Source organism: Phyllosticta capitalensis (genome assembly GCF_038381095.1).
Source record: "Phyllosticta capitalensis strain CBS 128856 chromosome Unknown BKA78scaffold_2, whole genome shotgun sequence".
Lineage (NCBI taxonomy): Eukaryota > Fungi > Ascomycota > Dothideomycetes > Botryosphaeriales > Phyllostictaceae > Phyllosticta > Phyllosticta capitalensis.
Window position 1 is genome coordinate 1919730 of NW_027117440.1, and position 14386 is coordinate 1934115.

The 14386-nt window shown below is 55.8% G+C and overlaps 3 protein-coding genes across 3 annotated transcripts; 2 read left to right on the plus strand and 1 right to left on the minus strand.

The window, feature by feature from the left end:
• Window positions 1-1374: 1374 nt before the first annotated feature.
• On the minus strand, window positions 1375-3707 carry BKA78DRAFT_79778 (uncharacterized protein). Its single transcript, XM_066893759.1, has 3 exons — window positions 3325-3707; window positions 1722-3278; window positions 1375-1650 (listed from the first exon to the last, which is right to left on the minus strand). Exons 1-3 carry the CDS (start codon window positions 3524-3526, stop codon window positions 1493-1495), a joined length of 1917 nt encoding a protein of 638 aa, XP_066747903.1. The 5' UTR covers window positions 3527-3707; the 3' UTR covers window positions 1375-1492.
• Window positions 3708-3713: 6 nt separating this feature from the next.
• Window positions 3714-5557, plus strand: BKA78DRAFT_306188 (uncharacterized protein). The gene has a single exon (XM_066887754.1). It carries the CDS (start codon window positions 3927-3929, stop codon window positions 5286-5288), a length of 1362 nt encoding a protein of 453 aa, XP_066747904.1. The 5' UTR covers window positions 3714-3926; the 3' UTR covers window positions 5289-5557.
• Window positions 5558-8448: 2891 nt separating this feature from the next.
• On the plus strand, window positions 8449-11718 carry BKA78DRAFT_246306 (uncharacterized protein; the record flags this gene model as incomplete). The annotated part of the gene is made up of 3 exons (XM_066884203.1): window positions 8449-10341; window positions 10684-10851; window positions 11350-11718. Coding segments are annotated over 3 exons (2430 nt in total), but the record flags the coding sequence as incomplete, so codon positions are not given.
• Between the last annotated feature and the right edge of the window lie 2668 nt (window positions 11719-14386).

The following is a 14386-nucleotide window of genomic DNA, read 5'->3' on the forward strand; positions in this document are numbered from 1 at the left end:
CTTGGACTCGTGAACAATCAACGGTGGACTTGAGGTTGCTGGGCAGCCTTGCCAATGGCACACGACGCCATCATGCCTTCCCCACACTTGCCCCTGCCGATCCCTCCCGGGCTGCCTGTCCACGTCCCGTCGTACCCGCTCTCCCGCGTCCGCTACCGCTCATGCACATCACTGCTGTCTTGTCTTAGTGTTCCACCCGTTGCCCGTGGGGTGGGTGCCGCTCGCACGCGAGCAAACCACATGGCCAGCCAGCCTGTTAACTTGGCCTAGATCTCCCACCCGCGATGAGGCTAGCTAGGTGCGGCAAGTAAGACAGTCGATGAGTGCTATACATAGATGGACGGCACTGCCACACGTGGGCGTCCGTCCGCCGGGCTGGCTGCACGAACGCTCGTCGTACCTACTCCTCCCCCCTTCCGCGCTTCCGCTCCGCTCCGCTTGCCTAAGGCGTCTGCTATCCTGTCAACTGACTCCACTGACCTCTGATTACTGGCCATTGAGTTGACAATTCAACCTATCCACCAGTCCATCAGTCCACTACCCGCCCAACGTCAACCCCCTCATCCGCCGGGCAACCACCTCAACCACCATCATCAACGGTGCTCTACCCGACACCCACCAATATCCCACCCAATCACTCCCACCGACTGCCCTTCCTTCTCCCACTCACAGCACGCCTTACAAACCCAACCTGCGCCATTGGCCCTCTCCTCTTCTCTCCCGTCCCCCTCGAAATACGTTGCTGACTTCGCACTCGCATTCGGAATCGCGGCAGCGCTCCCGCTCCCGCTCGCCGTTCGCCGTTCACCCCGGCCGGCCGACCGACCGGCCACGCACCGGCAGTTCGTCCCTGTTCTTTACTTTTTACCTGTTTTTCTTTTCCTTCCCCGGCGCGCCTGATGGCCTGCCTAGTGGATGGGTCGGTTGGCCTAATGGGGTTTGTCGATCCTCCACTTCACCGCACGGAGAGTGAGTAAGGCGAGGAGGGAGTGCGGTGAGAGATGGCGCGCTCTTCGATCCGGTTTGGGACGTGGCTGGGAAGGGTGTTTGTGCCGCCAGCCGGCCCTTTTTGGAGGGGTTTGGTTCTTGGGGGGGCGCGGGTCCGGGGATCGGGGGCTGATTGTCATGGTGAGGAGATGGTTTGGATGGGTGTGGACTGCAGTGGAGGGGTATTACTGGCGGGCTGGCTTGATGGTCGAATAGAAGATGATGAATGTGACGAGAGTGGAAGGCTATGTAGGTATGGGTGGAAGTAAATGTTGCTGAGCGCTTGACACTGATCACGGAATGAGTGGTTGGGAAGCGTTCGAGTCCCAATATCAAGAAGAGGGTGCTTGGCGAACAGTCGAGGAGCTGTGCGTTGGAACTGTCACAGTGACATTCCTCCCACACACGCGCTTCTCTACAGTAATCACTTCATTCTTCATAATAACAGTACTCACAAGCCACTCGTACGTCCAGTTCCTCCACGTCGGCTTCATAAATCTCATTTCTAACCCATGTCAATCTCCGGCGTCTCTTCATCACTTGGGACGCTTGAAAGATCCAGATCTGAGCTCGTCTGAAAGTCGACGATTACTGGTCCTGCGGAAGGCTCAGAGACGAGGTTCTTCGGGCGCGAGGGACGTTGGTCGGATGAGACATTTGCGTCTACAGGCAAAGAGTGAGCGACGTACACAAAGGAGGGAAAGGAGGGAGCCAGGGGGAGAAGGGACACGTACCGTCTTCGATCCATCCTGCCAACATCAACAACGCGCTCTCACTGTCCCTCAGAACTTCCTCCGCATTGCGATCACCTCGGCCTTGATTTCTGCCCCTTGCTCTCCCACTTATCTTGCCAGCTTCAATCTTGTCCCGCCTCGCTTTCACGCCCCCTACAACCGCCTCGACCCAGCTCCTTCGCCAGGTAATGTCCGGAAGCGAGACCTGCACGATAGAGCGCAGCAAGAAGCTGACCTTGGCGTTGTCACTGACCTTTGGCGACGAAGCGGCGATGGGCAGGAAAAAGACCTCCCATTCATCTTGGCTGGGGGCGACGTGGTCGAACGCCGGCGGGGAGTTGGCGACGAGCGGGAGCAAAGTGTTGGCAGCGAGGATGCAAAAGGTCGCAGGAGGAAGATGCGCTGCCAGAGCGGACACCATCGTCGTGAATGAGGCGATTGGGAGGGGCCGCAGGTGCTCGGTGTATGTGTCGAACATTTGATGCCGGGTTGTAATGTCGTTGGGGAGAGTGAGGGTAATGTCGCTGATGAGAGAGAGGAGACGGACACGGAGCGCGAGAGCAGCTGGGGGACCAAATGGTTCAGAGACTGGAGCGGTGGCATTGTCTGGTGGCGTGGATTCCTCGGATGAGTTGATGGACACGATCGAGGCACGTCGGTCTGCTTTGGCTGCGGATCGTGAAGACTTGCGTGCTGGCGGGGTGGTCTCCTCGATCAAATCCTCATCCTCATCGGGGTCGAGAGCATCGAGATCGGCCAAATCGCCCGTCTTAAAATCCGCAACATTGATCGTCTCGGCAGTCTTCGCTTTTGCACGCTCACGAAGTTCGTCTTTGAACACCTCCTTGAACTCAGCGAGAGGTTTCTCGCTACCGTCGGCGAGGATGGCGCGAAGTATGCGTCTCCTTGAAGACAGAGCATAGGCATCGCAATTGGCCAGATGTGTAGCCATGATGCTCTGCTTCAACAACGTCAGACTGGAAACTCCCTTCTCCTCGAGCTCTTGCTTGTAAGTCTTGTGCCTGTCCTTCCAATCTTGCTCCATGATTTCGAGCATGACTTCCAGCCAAACTTGCCACCTCGACCACCTGGCCTTTTGCTTGACCGAGCAGTTGAATGCCCAGCCGACAATATGCCAAAAGTCTTCGGCGTGCGCCCAGATCCCGCCATCATTTGCAAGCGCGCTGTTCAGAGGCCTCGAATCAGCCGTGTTCTTCCCGTCGTCTCGCGAATCATTATTATGCGATTCGAAGAAGCCCCTCCTTCTACTCCGTCCCTTGTTCGAACCAGGTGCTGGGAACGTAAAAGCATTGGCGAAGCCAGCATTGATGGGGCCCACTATCCGGTTGACTGCGCGCAGGTACAACAGAGCGTCATTCGCGGCGCGTAATTTGGCGACGCTCGAAGAACGTGTTGTAGTGGAGGGGTGTACTGCGAGGGTGGCGGCGAGCTCGAAAATTTGGGTCGGAGGAATAAAGGCAGGGCGCGAATTTGAAGGCGAAGAGGCAGAGCCGCCAGAGGTCAGAAGAGATTTGAGGAGCCCGAGGCCCTCGCTGTCTTGGGAGAGTTAGATGGGAGTGAGGGCTAAGAGCGGAAGGCGCACATTGTCCAGATGCAAGGAAGATACAAGCATGGCTAGAGAGTTCGAATGACAGTTGCTTTGGCGGACGGTAGAAGTGCGGATAGTGGAGTAGCGGCTCTGCAGTGGCGGTGCGTGGAGTATGAGAGGTTGGCGGTGGGGTCAGATAGAGGGTATCGTCGCCTTCCTGGGCGGTGATGAAAGAGTTGGGCGAATCGGTAGACATGACGAGTGTGGGGGGAGAGTTGTAGATGGACGACGCGCGTGGGTTCGCGGTTCGCAGCGATATCGCGTAGGCACGTGTCAGGCGCCAGGGCGGACGGGAGCTATTCCGGTTTTGACGTAATTAACGAGCTTAAATTCTGAGGCGGCGCCTTGCGTAATCGCAGAGCTCTCCGCCTGGCGGCGGGTGACTCGCAGCCAACGACACCTGAGATAACAGCACCGCTGCATCTTGCGCATGACTGCCAGATGGTGGGGGTGACAGCAAATCATCGACTAATCCCGCGGACTTGGTTCCACTGTCAGAGCCATGTATAAGACCCTTATTCCTTTGCTTTAATCCAGCCCTGCTCCCCTTCTGTAAAGAAAAGAAAAAATCCCGTCTCTTGGCTCTCGTCAACACCATGCCGGCCGCTCTCTCTCATCTCCGCCGCATAACCCAACACAACTACACCTCGTTCAAGAATGCCCCCGTCAGCGAGCTCTCAGGCTCCCTGGGAGACCTGGGCACATTGCTGCCGCTCCTCGTCGCCATGACCCTGTCAGGTTCCATCAACCTGCCCTCGACCCTCATTTTCACCGGTCTGGCCAACATTATAACCGGCGCAATGTTTGGCATCCCGCTCCCGGTCCAGCCCATGAAAGCTATTGCCTCGATAGCCATTGCGCGGTCGTACTCGCTGCAAGAAACCGCTGCCGCTGGCCTTGGTGTCGCTGCCGTTGTATTCGTTATAAGTGTTACCGGCTTGCTGCAGTGGGTGACGCGGATTGTTCCCATTCCCGTGGTCAAAGGCATCCAGGTTGGCGCGGGCTTGTCGCTTGTGCTCTCCGCCGGTGAGAAGCTTCTCAAGCCTCTTGGATGGACGACTCCCTCGCCCGTCGACAATCTCTGCTGGGCCATCGGCGCTGCGCTTGCGCTTCTGGCCTGCACGCGCGCACCGAAAGTCCCCTACGCCATCCTCATCTTCGTCCTCGGGCTTGTCTTTGCCGGTATCCAGTTGCATGCCGCGTCTGTCGCCAGCGAGAGCACAATCATCTCGTCCATCCCAATCGTCGTGCCGTCCTGGGCAACTTTTGGCCATACGTTCGTCACGGCCTCGCTGGGCCAACTGCCGCTGACGACGCTCAACTCCATCATCGCCGTCACGCACCTGTCGGCCGACCTCCTCCCGCACGTCCCCGTCCCCTCCGTCACCGAAATTGGAACCTCCGTTGCCATTATGAACCTCGTCTCGTGCTGGTTCGGCGCGATGCCCGCGTGCCACGGCTCTGGCGGCCTCGCGGCCCAGCACCGCTTCGGCGCTCGCAGCGGCGCCTCCGTCATCATCCTGGGCTTTGCGAAACTCTTTCTCGGCATCTTCGGCGGCGATGCCTTTGTCTCCCTGCTGGCCCAGTTCCCAAAGAGTCTCCTTGGCATCATGGTGCTGGCGGCGGGCATCGAACTGGCCAAGGTTGGCGAGTCGTTGAATGCTGGCGCAAGGGATCTCTGGGAGGAGGCCGAGATGGAGGCGGCGCACGCGCCGCTGCCTTTTGGCAAGATTCTTCGAGAGCCGGATGAGCGCGAGCGCAGGGAGCGCTGGGCCGTCATGATGGTGACGGTTGCCGGCCTGCTCGCCTTCAGGAACGATGCTGTTGGCTTCGTGGCGGGTATGCTTTGGCACTGGGGCCTCAAGGCCGAAGCTCCGGCCTTCGTGCAGCGTTGGCGACTGCGGAGGATGGGCATCAGCAGTGAGGAGACGCAGAGGCTGATTCCTGCAAGTCACTAAGTGACGGATAGAAAGAGGCGGGATTGTTCATTCTGAAAGTTTGGCAAAGGAAAGATACCATGTCTGTTCTCGTTTGGAGACGACGCGAGTGTACTGTGTGGATTTGGGGCCGCGTTGGGACTTTGGGTGGTCATTGCACCAGGCACTTGGGTACCAATAGACAGAGCGGAGCATACAGGGATTGTCGCGGTATTGCTTCATTGCCTATCCTAGACTAGCAACCAAACCTTTCAACGTCACAAAAAATCAAACATTTCTAGATTTCAACTTCTTCGCTTCTGAATCAAGGTCCCTCCATCTTTTCGTGAGGTACAGTCCAGATTCAAACGGCCCGGTGCCTTGACAACGGAGGGCTCACCGGGTTGGCGGTAAAGGTAAATCGGAATAAACAGGAAACTCTATCTTCTCCAGATCTTTTCGGGAACGGAAAGATATCGCAAGCGTGCAACCCGAGACCACGTTGCCTGCTGATTGGCCTTAGTTCTGACCGACTGCCATCGTGACCACTGATTCTCTCTTATCTTCGACGGCACTAGAGACGCACTAGTCGCAGTAGCATCCGAGGTCCAGTTCGAAAAGTGAGGACGAAAGAGATATGAGGTTGTTGAGCTTGAAGCAGAGCCAAAAGTAAGCAATTCTACTGTGGAAGAATTAATAGCAGGAGTTGAGTCCGGGAGGTAACATAAAGGATTTACTTATAGACCTGTGTTTAAGCATGCAGTGACAGTTCGACTATCACCATGTAAGCTTCAATACAGTCTCTTCGTCATCATCACACACATTGACTTTGATGAAGGAAGATGCGGAGATACTGGTGCAAGAGACAAGGGAGAAAAGCACCTGAAGTGCCATGATGGGAGTAGGTTCAAAGTGGCGGTCGAGAAACGGCGACCTGAGATACAAGCCACGTGGATTCCCTATAGACGCTAGTGGCTGAACTTGATAATGGTTAGTGTCAAGCTTCCCATAGTGAAGGAAGCCACTGTCAAGACTGTCGATTATTCTCCGACGATGCGGGAAAGGCGGAATGTAGTCAGTCTGGAAATAAGAGCAGGACGTCCAAGGATCAGACGGCTCGCCGATATGTGATAACCAAGTGGCTAGTCCTGCGCCTCATTAGCCACCAGCCTTCAGAGTCTCTCCTTGGCGGGTGGTTGAGATGACCGTTGCCAAAGTGACAATTTTAGCACGTTGTGGCGCAAGCTTGACGCCTGGTGTGGTGTGCGATGGTGTTGAGGATGCACGTGAAGCGCGCGCCACAGAGACGCCCGACTTGGTTGAAAACATGACTCTGGAATCCTGAGCTCCAGGCTGGAACCTATGTTGTTGTTGGATTTCTGACTTGAAACATCGACTTGCGACATGAAATGCTGAAGCTAAATTACTATCGAAATGCTGTTAAGCGGTTGTAAACTGAGGCTTTCGGATAGCAGCGGTTGTTGGTGAATTCGAATGGCTAGGAATGTGGCTCCGTCTTAAACACTCTCCTTGGCAACGGGAGCCCGTTGCAGGGTAAGATGCAAGATCTGTTCCTGAGTCGTGTTCGCGGCTCGCCCCAGGCACTCAGTTGTTACAGGTTCAACTTTGATTGGCCACCTCTTTATTCAACTGATCAACACCATGATGATCAGCTTCGAGGTCGCGGGATCTTTCAGCCATCTACGTGAAAGGCCTGGATGGTTGGTGACAGGGCATTTTCATGCGCTTGCTTCCACAGGCACCCCAGATCAGCTGAACGGGAGCCTTGATCGATATTGCAAAAGACTGCGGGTTGAGTAGCGGTGTGAATAGTGGCAAAGCGAGGCCACCAAAGAATGAATAAGCGCGCAGACCGAACGGAAGACGAACTGGTTGCAGGCCGTCCATGTCGAGTGATTACGAGAAGTCAGTTGAAGATTTCAAAGATCCCACGGTTATCAGGTGTCAGACTACTCGATGGAGTAAAAGATGAGAAAGCGGGCATAAAAAGCAGCTCAGTGATAGACGCTCCCGGCAAAGAACCGTGATAGAAAAAGCAAGCTGCTCTTGAGGAGAGTTCGTGATATCATAGTACTTGGCGCGGGAGGAGCATTCCTTGTCTAGCTGAAGTAGACTTTCCGAAGAGTCCAGACTTCGGACAAGGAAACTCATCTCGCAGTGGAGAAACGACGCGCATCCGCGGAGACTAGAACGTCCGACTGCATGGCTTCCGTCGAATCTTTACTCTTCGGGGCATCTGCAGGCCCCGCCTGCATACGCAGCAGACGCGGGCTGATGGGCCTTGCAGTGGACAAAATGTTGAGTGGGCGGGGCAAAAGGAATAAGAGCCGGATGGCGACAGAAAAGTGGCTTGTTTCCGGGGGAGAAGGTACCGATAGATCGAGACGATAGTTTGAGAGGGATGACTCGCGGGAGCAAAGGAAGCTGGAGTCTAGGTTGCGGTGGAGTGGTGATGTGATGTTTGTTGATTGCCCCACTGCTAGGACGGGTGGGCGGATCATTGTAGATCCGGCTATGCAGCTCTGGGACAGGTCGACCGGCGTGGTCCAAACATCACCAGCGAACAACTCATCCTCGAGGCGAGTTTCTTCATCAACTCGTTTCATCCAAAGAACAGAGCCAGCCTCCAACGATGCGGGACCTACAGGCGCGTCCCGAGGCCGCTTGCTTCAGGCCAGTGCCCAGCCTTGTTGGACCAGCCATGGCATTGAATGGATTGCAGCTCTTCGTTGCCCCGGCTACTGCGGGAACGCCATGCGACGGGGTGCCCCCATGCTGCCCACCGCGCGGCCTGTAGGGCTCGGTCTCTCTGTTCTGGTGCCATTGGCCGTCATCAATTCCTTCTTGGTCACACGTGGAATCGCTGCTGAAGGGTCAAGAAGAAGCGCGACTCGATCATGGCCAAGGTGGCTGGGGGTTGCATGCGCTTGTTTACAATCCGGCCCATTTGGTGGCCGTGCTACCATCTGCCCAGCCTGCCCACTTTCTCCCCATCGCATCATTTTGCTCTTCCAAAGCTGACCTGCCTGCCTTTTGCAACCGTGGTTTTCCGTCTCTGTCTCCGACTTGATCTTCCCGTCTTTTCTTCTCTTTTGGTCGTCGCTCCAAGACGCTGGTGCTGCACTTCCGCTACCATGCTCCATTGAACGCATCAACCTACCTGACGCCTCGTTTCGACAATATGCTTGACAGTCCACGGCTGTTCCAGCTTCCCGTCGGCCTACTGCTTCTCGTACGCGCTGTCCATGTTTCCGCCCAACTCCCGTACGATCCTACGCGCATAATACCGGCCCCGAAAAACAGCGATCTCGTCTACATCTTTCGTCCGGCCCCAGGCGCCGCGAATAGTGCTCAGTTGCTTTCGCTCGATGTAACGTCGAAACTGTCTTCGAACAACCTCCAATTCAATGTGCTTGATGCGACGCTGCCATTTTCTACCTCGGACTCCGCTGCATACACCGTTGTTTCTGAAGAGAATGGAGATTTAAGAGTTTACTCGGGGAACTGTGCTGATGGGGCCGACTCGGCGAAGATTTGGAAATTCAGTGTGGACGACAATTCAAAAGAGGGCAATGGGACTTGGATTGAGGAGGAGGTTGCGTCACAAAATGGAAAAGCTGGGAGTTCAATGGCGCCAATGTTCCTAAGTACAGGGATATCCTTTAGCAGTAATGTTGGAGGACAAGACCCGTCCTTGTACTTCTTTGGAGGCATGTGCCCTTCCGAGAATGCGACCCAGGATGACTGGCAATCTGCCGCCTCATATTCGAACTACGTGGTCCAGGCCGAGGCGAACAATTCGACAAATCTTTCCCTATCTGTGGACGAGACTCAGGGTCCACCCGTAGCGGAGGCCGGGTTCGCACTGGTTCCTCTACCGCCTACATATTCGAACACTAGCGACGGGTCCCAGGACCAGCAGCAAAATTTTGTCCTGGTTGGTGGCCATACGAAATCAGCCTTCATCAACATGTCCCAAATCGCGTTGTACTCTCTGCCGCAAAAGTCCTGGACTTACCTTGGCGTCGAGCAACCGGGCGACGGCCACACAGACCTCGTGAAGCGTGATTCAACGACTGTCGAGCCAAGATCGGGCCACACCGCTGTACTTTCAGAGGATGGGACCAAAATCATCGTGTTTGGAGGCTGGGTTGGTGACGTCAACACACCGGCCGAGCCTCAGCTGGCAGTTCTTCACGTCGGCGAGGGCTATGGTGGAAATGGCGCATGGAGTTGGTCTACCCCCTCTACTTCTGGATCTGGAATCGCCAGTGGATCTGGAATATATGGCCATGGTGCGACTCTTCTCTCCGGAAATGTGTTGATGGTGGCCGGTGGCTTTTCAATCACGACGTCCTCTGCTCGCTTCATGCCACGCTCTGCATTGAAGGAGAATAGCCAGTCTTACTTTTTCAACATTTCCTCAAACACTTGGATTGCGGAATATGATGCCTCTCAAGCTGCGAGTTCAAACTCCACGTCGGGCGCAAACACTGCATCCGGCACGTCCAAAGTAGGTCTGGGCGCAGGTTTGGGTATCGGCCTTGCCGCAGTTCTTGCCATGACCGTCTTTTACTTTTGGTACAAACGGCACCTCAAAAAGCATCGCCAACTGCGGGAAAAAGAGATTGCAACAATGTCACGTGCGGCCCATCGTTACCATGGCCTTCACTCGTATGATGACGAATTTCAGAACGACTACATGAACGATGACGCAGCAGCACTGGCCCCCGATCCCTGGTTCAATGGACGTCAAGGATGGAAAGGTCGGGCACCTTTTGAGGCAGAGCGAACGGGGTTGCTAGTTGAAATACCCAGTCCTACAAGAGGTCTACGCCGAAACATGGGAGGACGACAACATCAACCACCACCGCCGCCACGACTCGACGAAGGGTACAACAGAGGATCAGGGCATATTCCTCCAATCGATGAGCTAGAAGAAGATGATGTCGAGGCCAATGGACGTACCGGAATGCCAGAAATGAGCGAAAGAACAGTTCAAAAGCGCTTGTCTCTGTCAAACCCACCCGTCTTGGATCCTTTCTCCGACCCAGAGCCGCTCAGAAGTCACCCTGTCTATTTCCCACCGACAGCGGGAAGTCCTGGAAAAAAGCCAGTGGTAGAAGCCGGACCGTCCACATTGCCTGCGAGTCACGTCGCCGAATTTCGAACAGGGTCGCCCAACTGGGAAGTAATAGGCGGACCAAACTCCCAATCTACGACCAGCCGCTCAGGTCAACCATCCCCAGAGAAGTCCGATCGCACCGAGTCAAACTTGAGCGACCAGAGCGGGAAGTCCGGTCGATCCAAAATGTCTTCTAGCACTAGTGCTGGCAGCGTTGTCCGCACCTTGTCAAATGCGTCTGCAGCTCTCATCGCAAGTTTCACAAACCCTTTTTCTCATGACCGACAACAGCTGTCTCTTCAAATTCCGCCGCCGATTCCCCCAACTATTCCTCGTGAGTCGGGGGATAGCATCGCTGGTAGTGGCAGAGCTGATGCCGATTCATTCACTACGGCCAGGAGCTCCCTTGGAGGTCCCCAATCCGAAGGCGACGCATTGTTGGGAGGGCGCTCTGATGAGGTGCCCACTACGCCGATGCTTCCACGCCAGCAAACACCCTCTCCGGACCAGGACTTGACAGAGCAATTGCAGCAAACGCCGACTAGCTTCTACAACCCTCCGACTTTTGCCCAGAACCAAACACCTCCACTGCCAAAGAGGAGGCAAGAGCTTGTATCAGAGAGTAGCAGCAGCATAAGCCCTGGAAAGATCCCTCATTACCCTTCGAGCGACACTTTGGAATTGCATACGCCCATTGACAACTCATTTGCCACCAAAGACAGGTCAAAGTCGTGGATCGGCTCCGTTCGACTTGCCCTTGCCCGGGTACCGTCATCTCGCGATCGTTCTCAATCTCTGACCTCTGGATACCATCGCCGGAGAAGGTATCTTTATGATGAAGGGGGCAAGCTGGTGAGCAGCGATGGTGCTATCATTCCCAAGCGAAACCGCAGCCGCAGCCGCAGTCCCAAGAGACGCAGACACCTTCAAAAACGCGCAGTCTCTGGATTTGATGAGAGCAACAGAGCCAGTACTGCAGGTCCGTCAATCGCGTCTCCTTCTGCGACCGATCCACCACGTCGTGCAGCCAGCGACGCCTCGTTCTGGCGCTCAAAGGGTCGGAAAGCGTGGGCTGAAGACACATCATCCCCGCTCTTCTCGACACCACGTGGGAACCAAGTGCTCGACGAGCGAGATTGGGCCGTTGCAACCCCTGATCCTGAGGCGGCTCGCGAAACCCTCTTCACTGGCCCCGACGGAGCAATCTTGCGGCCAGCAGAAGGCGATGACAGCGAGTGGGATATCGAAGCCGCGTCTGAGAATCGTCTCGTGCAAATGCTCTTCACTGTCCCAAGGCAGCGTCTCCGGGTAGTCAACGCTGACATAGGGGATGGCAGCACTACCATCTCTCGAAGCCGTGGCGCGTCAGGAGAGACGTCACTCCGCTCCCTGCGCATTGCCTCTGGTGAAGCAAGCAATGGCAGCGGGCAACGGATATCTTCGCATGCCAGTGGGAAGAGCGGCAGCTTACGGCGCGTCTCTAGTGCAGATCCAGACTTGGGAAGTTCCGGGCTTCGTAGCCGTGTCTTGTCGTCATCGACGCTCAAGTCTGCCGATGTTGGTCCCCTGACTGGCGCTACTGGCAGCAGCGGGGCAGACGATGGTCGCTACAAGGTTGGTGGTGGCAGTGGAGCTCCCTTTTCAAGCGATAAAGCCCTCCCGGCCCCGCCGTCTCCTGAACTTGTCAAGCAAAAGCGCAAGGAAAAGGGTAAGGGAAGAGCTGTCAGTGGCAGCGCTAGTCCAGCAGCAAGCTCTTCCTCTCCGAGCAATCACAGTCTTGGTGATTCCGTCAACGCGAGCCGAGAAAGCCTTGCGGCAGCAGGGGGAGGACTGCCCTTGCGAATGGGAGTTCCAGTGGGCTCGGCAGTAGGAGGATACCTCTCAGGCGGTGACTCCTCAGCAGCAGCCATTCAATTGTCATCGCAGACTCGGACTCGAAACATTTCCAACCAACAAAATTTCAACCTCCTCCCGTCTCCCGCATTCGGCCAGCCTTTCCACCTACCTCCTCCTCGTGGCACTCCCTCGGCCTCGCCCTCCCCCACGTCTCCATCACATCCCTCACACAGCCACTCCCAAGCCCAGACATCAACTCAAGCTCCAAGTCAAACTCAAATTTCCTTTGGGGATAACCTTTCGCCTTCGCCGCCTTCCTCAGACCTTCCGTCTCTCGCACCATCGCCCGGCCGCTTGACTCCCGATTCCCCTCGGGCTCCTCCACCGCTTAGCGTTTCGACTACCTCCCTGCCTCTCAGCTTCCGTACAGCGCGCTCCAGTCGTCTCCACGTCACTGAGTCAGTCGAGGACTCGGATCCCTCGACGCCAGAAGACGACTACAGCGGTTGGGCAGCTCTGACGCCAAGCAGTACCGGAGGGGATGTGGCAAACGCGTCTCCACTCCATGCCCCGCGCATACCGGCTCGCAGTCCCTTGCGAGACAGCCGAGGAAGTCCTGTGCGTGGTGGAGGGCCAGGAGGCAGTCCCCTAAAAGAGCACTGGACGTTGCCCAGCCCAGGGCCTCTTACCCCCAGCCCTCTGACCCCAAGGAGTCCCAGGAGTAATACTGGTGGCAGAGAGAGTGCCGATGAGGGAAGCTCTAGTCCAACGAGACCCAGCCGGGCAGCGAGAACTGGTAGGCCAACGCAGGCAAGAAGTCCAGTGCGAGGCAATCCGCTACGGGAACGATTTGAAGGGCTTGCGCGAAGCGGACTTGATGTTGGAAGGGGATCGCTTTCGCCGTCGCCAATAACCAGCATCACGGGCACCGCCGGCACTGGCACGACAAACACCGGAGCCGCAGCAACCACCTCTTCAGAAACAGCCACAGAGCCATCCTCCACTTTGCTCTCCTCTCCTCTCCCGACATCACCTAAGCAACTCACGCTCAAGGAGGCCAAAGCAGCCGCGGCGCGCATCTCACCTTCGCCATCCTCGCCCTTCTTTACACCTCTGGAGCCGCCGCCACGCTTGGATTTCCTCTCACCAGGAGCCGATGCGTCGAAGCCGCGATCGCGGTCACCTTCGCCATCCAAGGCGGGTGAACGTGGCAGGTTGAGAGAAAGGCTTGAAGGTGGCAGTCGAGGCGTAAGCAATGCCGGCAGCAAGAGCCCGGCGGGCTCGGCCAAGAGCGGACGCAGCGTCAACAGTGTCAAGGACCGGATCGCGCAGTTTGAGAAACGCGTAGGTGCTTGATTGAACTTTGGTGCTGCGTCAAACGAATCGGCCACCCAGTTGTGTTTTGTTTGTTGGGTTGATACCACGCTTTTATCTTTCCTTTGCGATTTCTGCATTTCTGTTGCACTGTAGTTACAAGCATGTTTTGCCCTTGAATTATCCCGCTTACCAGTCGCTTCCATCTCCTTTGTTGGCTTCCTTTCTTGCGAGCGCGCGAGCGCGAGACGCGTTTGATTTGAACTACCGCCACGCCTTTGCTGCCTGCAGCAAGATTTCACGTTTGATACGGATACGAGGGACGACACAAGTACGACGACGATGGAGACGATGTTGAGGGAGGATGGGTTTGAGAAAGATTGCCAGAACAAGCATTGATAACCGTCACGCTCGCGATGACGATCCAAGACCTCGACGACAACGCAAGAATGAGTCGATGTACGTACGGGAGGGAGAGATGGCCACGATTGATTGATCACGTCTGATGCTTGTTTTGCTCAACAGACAGCCTGTCAGCTTTTTGTTGTTTTGAAGTTTCAGTCCTTCGTTGCCATTTGTGCTTTTCAGAGCGAGCGTGAGCAAGCGAACCTGTCTTTCTAATGTGCCTACCATTACTTGATACAGTCGAGATTGTTGGAACAACAAGGGAAAGGAAGGAAGCGTTTTGTTGTGTACAGCGAGCAAGCAGGTGGAATCGTCCTCTTTTTGTCATTTTGTCATGTGTGAACAGCATGCCTAATATTCTCTTCTCTACCTTGTTTAACCAGATAATTAATTCATTTGGATTTTGCACTCGCAGCGTCTACACGGTAATTTGGGTCAT

Coding starts and splice junctions, on each gene's coding strand:
- BKA78DRAFT_79778 (XM_066893759.1), bottom strand. CDS start 3,526: ATGTCTACCGATTCGCCCAACTCTTTCATCACCGCCCAGGAAGGCGAC. Junction 3,279..3,324: donor CTTCCTTGCATCTGGACAAT/GTGCGCCTTCCG, acceptor AACTCTCCCAAG/ACAGCGAGGGCCTCGGGCTC. Junction 1,651..1,721: donor GGCAGGATGGATCGAAGACG/GTACGTGTCCCT, acceptor CTTTGCCTGTAG/ACGCAAATGTCTCATCCGAC.
- BKA78DRAFT_306188 (XM_066887754.1), top strand. CDS start 3,927: ATGCCGGCCGCTCTCTCTCATCTCCGCCGCATAACCCAACACAACTAC.